This window comes from Anolis carolinensis, chromosome 3, assembly GCF_035594765.1.
Source record: "Anolis carolinensis isolate JA03-04 chromosome 3, rAnoCar3.1.pri, whole genome shotgun sequence".
Taxonomy (NCBI): domain Eukaryota; kingdom Metazoa; phylum Chordata; class Lepidosauria; order Squamata; family Dactyloidae; genus Anolis; species Anolis carolinensis.
In genome coordinates, this window is record NC_085843.1 from 50,275,117 (window position 1) to 50,281,116 (window position 6,000).

At 41.7% G+C, this 6,000-nt stretch overlaps 1 protein-coding gene across 1 annotated transcript in view; it reads left to right on the forward strand.

The window, feature by feature from the left end:
• LOC100567713 (suppressor of tumorigenicity 14 protein) overlaps positions 1-6,000 on the forward strand; it is a 29,290-nt gene extending 23,290 nt beyond the window's left edge. The window contains exon 13 of the mRNA XM_062974754.1: positions 5,155-6,000. Coding sequence (XP_062830824.1) covers positions 5,155-5,671 — 517 coding nt within the window. The 3' untranslated portion in view covers positions 5,672-6,000. The remainder of the gene's footprint in view (positions 1-5,154) is intronic.

Genomic DNA, 6,000 nt, shown 5'->3' on the forward strand with positions numbered 1-6,000 from the left:
TGAAGTTAAAGAACTTAGAGTAAAAACAAGTTGAGGATTCCTTATCCAAAAAACTTGGGACCAGAAATGGTTTGGATTCTTTCAGATTTTGGAATATTTGCATATATATAATGAGATATCATGGTGATGTATTCACCTAAATGTAAATAGAAAATTCATGTAAGTTTCATACACATCTATTACAGACAATGTTTTTAATAACTTTATGTGTGTAACCCTATTTGTATACATTGAACCACGAGAAAGCAAAGGTGTTGGAGTATTTCAGATTTCAGAATTCAGGATAAGCAATGCTCAACGTATTATGCTTGGCAAAAGAAATGCACTATATCCACTGAACTAGGAGTCAGTCTCACTGAACTCAGTGGCACTTACATGTGACATGAGATCAGGCCCAGCCCAACACGGCACGCTGGCCACGCCCCCGCGTTGGGCGCCACCTTCCCAGGGGCGCTATTGAACCCCTGGGAGGCGGGGCCACACCTGGCGGAGGCGGGGCCATGTGACGTGGAGGCATGGCCAGCTCTGGCCCCGCCTCCCGCGGGGCGCGCCATGGCGCAGCCAGGCCAGGGCGCACCCCGCGGGAGGCGGGACCGGCCATGCCTCCCATGGCGCGCGCCCGCTGCAGCGGGAGTCCTTTCAGGCTGCGGCCTGGAAGAACTCCTGCCGCAGCTTGGCTGCGCCAGGGCGCACCCCGCGGGAGGCAGGACCAGCCACGCCTCCCACGGCGCGCGCCCACTGCAGCAGGAGTCCTTTCACGTTTGGCCCCGCCTCCCGCGCCGCGCACCCTGGCCCCGCCTTCCATGCCGCCCGCACCGTGGGAGGCGTGGCCGCCCGGCGTTGGAGGCGGGGTTAGGGCGCGGGGGGCGGGGGCAGTCCTGGCCACGCCTCCTGCGGCGCAGGGGAGGGGGCGCAAAAAATTTTTGCGTACTCCTTCGAATTTCCTCGGGCCGGTCCTGCATGAGATGGACATAATTGGAGGATTAATTGTCTTTATATCAGATGGATTAATTGAGAACATGCCAGGGAGCCAAACTGATCCAGCATCCTTGAGTGGACACTGTGTCTACAATAAAATCATAGCAGTTTTGATGTTTAGATGACCTGAAAAGGCATTACTCAAGGTCATTGATGATCGGTCAGTCTGGTAAATAGAACATCTTTGCACAAGCCCATGCTCAGCTCTCTACAATTTCTGATCTTGCCCAATCTAGTTATTGATGTTTGTTTTGATTCATTTTAATGGTTCTTTTTATATTCTGCTTTTTAATAGTTTAAACAGATTGGTATATGTGTTATTATGCTTTAAAATGTGTTTTTAGTTTGTAAACCTTGTTGTTCTGGGCTTGGGCCTGCTTGTAAGCCAACCCGAGTCCCTTCGAGGAGATGGTGGTGGGATATAAAAATAAAGTTGTTGGCCATTTGCAGTTGACAGATCGTAATTTTGTCAATGTTTATTGTTTCCAAATGCCAGCTGAGATCTTTTGGCACGGCACCCAGTGTGCCAATTACCACTGGGACCACCTGTACTGGTTTATGCCAAAGCCTTTGCAGTTCGATCTTGAGGTCCTGATAAAGGCTGAGTTTTTCCTGTTGTTTTTTGTCAATTCGACTGTCACCTGGTATGGCAACATCAATAATCCAAACTTTTTTCTTTTCCACAACTGTGAGGTCTGATGTGTTGTGTTCCAAAACTTTGTCAGTCTGAATTCAAAAGTTCCCCAGTATCTTTGTATGCTCATTTTCCACTACCTTTGAAGGTTTGTGATCCCAACAGGTCTTTACTGCTGGCAGGTGGTACTTGTGACATAAATTCCAATGAATCATTTAGGCCACATAGTTGTGCCTCTGTTTGTAGTCCATCTGTGCAATTTTCTTACAGCAGCTGAGGATATGATCAATAGTTTCGTCAGCTTCCTTACACAGTCTGCATTTTGGATCATTAGTTGATTTTTCAATCTTGGCCTTAACTGTATTTGTTCTGATTGCTTGCTCCTAGGCTGCAAGAATCAGGCCTTCTGTCTCCTTCTTCAGTGTTCCATTGGTGAGCCATAGCCATGTCTTCTCCTCATCAGCTTTCCCTTCAATTTTGTCAAGGAATTGTCCATGCAATGATTTGTTGTGCCAGCTGTCAGCTCTAGTTTGTAGTGCAATCTTCTTGTACTGATTCTTTGCCTGCAGTGCTTTGAGGAGTTTCTGATTTTTGACTTCAATCAAAGCAGGTTCTAGGCAGATATAGCCGGTCAACATCATTGCGAGGATGAAGTGAATGATGAATAGTCATGAATTTTCTTGTTTTTCTGTTTAAATTGTCCAGTTCCATCTACGTTCAATTTATGATGCCAGCAGTATATCTTATGACAGGTATGGCCCAGGTGTTTATGGCCTTGATGGTGTTGCCTCCATTGAGTTTCCTTTTGAGAATTTGGTATCTGCTCTACATCCATGTGAAATTTTGTGAGATTTCTTAGAGGTTTGAGAGCCGAGATTTGTTTTTTTTGTAAGATTGTTGACAGAGGGATCATGGCAATAATAAAAAGCAGTGGGAATAATAAGTCTTCCTGGAAAATTCCTCTTCTGATGTTGACAAGTCCATAGTTTTAATTTCCAACAAACAGTTCGGTTTTCCAGTGCTCCATCGTATTTTCAATAAAAGTGGCAACGTTTTTACAGATCCTGATGGCATCCAGGTACTTGATGATCCAGCTGTATGGAAGTGAGTCAAAGGCCTTTTTGTAGTCAATCCACGTCATGTGAAGATTAGTTTTTCAGCTTTTACAGTTCTCCAGAATCATTTTGTCAATTAATAACTGGTCTTTTGTGCCCCTGCTTTTCTGTTTGTTGCCTTTCTGTTCATCTGGCAAGATGTTCTTTTCTTCAAGATGGTCTTTAATTCTGTCAGCTGTGATGCCAGTTAGTAGTTTAAACATAGTTGGCAGACACGTTATTGGCCTGTAGTTTCCTGGTGCTGCTCCTTTTGCTGGATCCTTTTGTATCAGATATGTTCTCGCAGTTGTTAACCATTCACTGATACTTCCTTTCTGCAGCATCTCATTAAATTGTTGGGCCATTTTCCCATGTAGATTAATCAGATATTTGAGCCAAAATCCATGCAGTTGATCACTACCAGGCGATGTCCAGTTCTTGACTTTTTGCACTCGTTTGCTGATCATTTCAGTTATTATTTCCATCTGTTCTATTTTGTTCCGGGGGATTTTTCTTCAAACTCCTTTATCCACCCAGAGTTTTTGTTGTAGTTCTCGATGGGTGCCACCTTGTTGTTGTTGTTGTGGTGGTGGTGGTGGTGGTGGTTGGGGGGGGGGCTTAACTGCTCCAAGGATGCTGAGAGCTGTGCTGGTGGTAGTGTAACTACTGGCAGGTCCAACCAAGCCAGAGAGGTCTCAGTTGACGAGTGGAACTAAGATCACCTAACCCATTAGTACTATGGAGAAACAAACCAAAACGAAGTCTATACTGGCTCGGTCGTCGCCCAGGATAAAAATGACCGCAGTGGATGCTGCTGATTCTGGACATCCATCGACAAGTGGGCTACAGAATCAAAATACAAATGAACAGTCACAGAAGCGGCAGAAATATACAATGCCAGAAAACCGCACAATTATATCATTATCATCATCATCATCATCATCATCATCATCATCATCCAGGTTTAGAAATCCAATTTTCTTCAAATCTATGGGACAACAGCAATTGTTTTCTTCATACCTTATTTGCAGCAAAATTGGTTTGCCACTGAAGCTAGTATGATCTTGGCTCAGGGTTTTCTCATAGTTAGATGGTTCAGAAGGCAAATGGAGCTGGATAGCAGTCAAATGCAGCTGCCAGAGGCAAAAAGGGGGGGGGGGGTCAAGCACATCTTGCTGCTGGTACATCTTTTAACAATTTGTTTATGCATTTTATTTATATCTTACCTTTCTCCCAGCATGGTGGCTTACAAACAAGTTAAAAGGAAAGAGAGCTATGACCTAATCATTAAAAGTTAAAACATAAAGGAGCTTTCATATTAAAATAGCATGAGTAAAAATATAAATTCATTTGGAAACATAATGATGAGGATAAAAATACAGCACATTCTGCTATTTAAAAAGATCCTTCTGAAACCAATTAATGACTTGCCTATTTAAATAAAAACATGCAGAGGAATTAAAAAAAAAAGCAGAGGAGATATCAATCTAGCCTCCCATGAGTGGGAGCTATCCTGTCTGGGAGCAGCTACTGAGATGGCCCTCCCCTGTGATGGTGGTGGGACTACGGGCCTCATCACATGAGCATTTTTCCGCTTTGATCCACTTTAAATGCTGTGATTGCTTCCTGTAGAATTCTGGAGTTTGTAGTTGATGGGGACCCAGGGCTTCCCTGGATGAGCAGTTTAAAGGCCCCTCCCTAAACTACAAACTCCAGAATTCTGCAAGAGGCAGTCACAACATTTAAAGTGGATTAAAGTGGAAAAATGCTTAAGTGTGATGACACCTTAAGAGGTAGCCCTTGGATAAAATCATAGAACTATAGAGTTGGAAGGTTCTGCAAGGCTTGGGCACTGGTTCTTAAGACCTGGTTAGTATAGACTGACATCTTTTAGTGTACAAATTAGACCACACATTTTTGAACCTGTAAGACCCATAACCATGGAATCCATGTAGGCGGTTTCACTTATCCGTGTCCCATCAGGCATTTTCTATGACTCAGGGCCCTTCCACACAGCCATATAATCCAGAATATCAAGGCAGATCATCCACAATATCTACTTTGAACTAGGATATCTGAGTCCACATTGCCATATATTCCAGTTCAAAGCAGAAAATGCGGGAAATTTTTTTCAGCTGTGTGGAAGGGATCTCAATGGTATGCTTCTAACAGTGGTCATTCATTCAATGAGGTTTACTATTACTTGTGGTCCTAGACATATCTCCTGAAGTTATACTTATACTTATGGTTAGCGTTCTTATAGTTAATTAACTAATTAGTTGTTATAGAATATTGGTCAATATTTTGATGTATAATCAACTACTGCTGCTGTATTTCTCCAGATAAAAAACTGATTGCATCCTATCCCTGGGATCCACAGTTCTTACAATTAATGGGGCCTATATAAGATCTGTACTCAAAAGATAACTTTATTTCCCTGTTTTTCAGATATTCAGTAGCATCTGGCTGGACAGCATATATGGGTATAAAGACCATTAACAAAAACATCAATGATTATGTAGCAATGAGAGCAGTCAAAAGGATTATTATCCATCCGCATTATGACCAATATATCTCAGACTATGATATTGCCCTATTGGAAATGGAGGCACCGGTATTCTTCACTGAGCTGGTACAGCCCATATGTTTACCAAGCACTCCTAGAGTATTTATTTATGGAACTGTCTGCTATGTAACTGGCTGGGGAGCCATAAAAGAAAATAGTATGTTCATTTCTGGATATGTTTATTGCAAATTGCAAATATCCCTAATATACTGTATCATTTTGGTGAATTATAGCCATAGGCTGCTGTTAGGGTTTGCTTTGAAATCTTTCTTTTCAAAAACATCTGGCAAATACAATAAACTTTTGCAGAATAAGATAAATAAGGTATGGACTAATCCAGTGTTTGTTATGGTTGTTCTAAATACAAATATGGTGATATTAATTTCAATGCATCCTTAGAGGCTGATCAATTTTATAAACCACTGGGAAGGCAAGTTTATTGTATTTAAAGAATGTGAAATTATATTCATATTCAATATCTATAATTTATTATGTCATGTGAATACTATTTGTAGAACATGAATATATAAACAGTTTAAAGTTAAAAGGATGAGAACAGCTCATAATAGTTTTTCATTCTCAGTCTCATTGTTTACAATCTTAAAAAAATCTTGATCTACTTAATATTTTTGCAATGCTTCCATTGATCCAGGTCAGCTTGCAAAAACACTACAAGAGGCCAAAGTGAAAATAATTAACCAAAGTGTTTGTAGCAAGCTTTATGATGA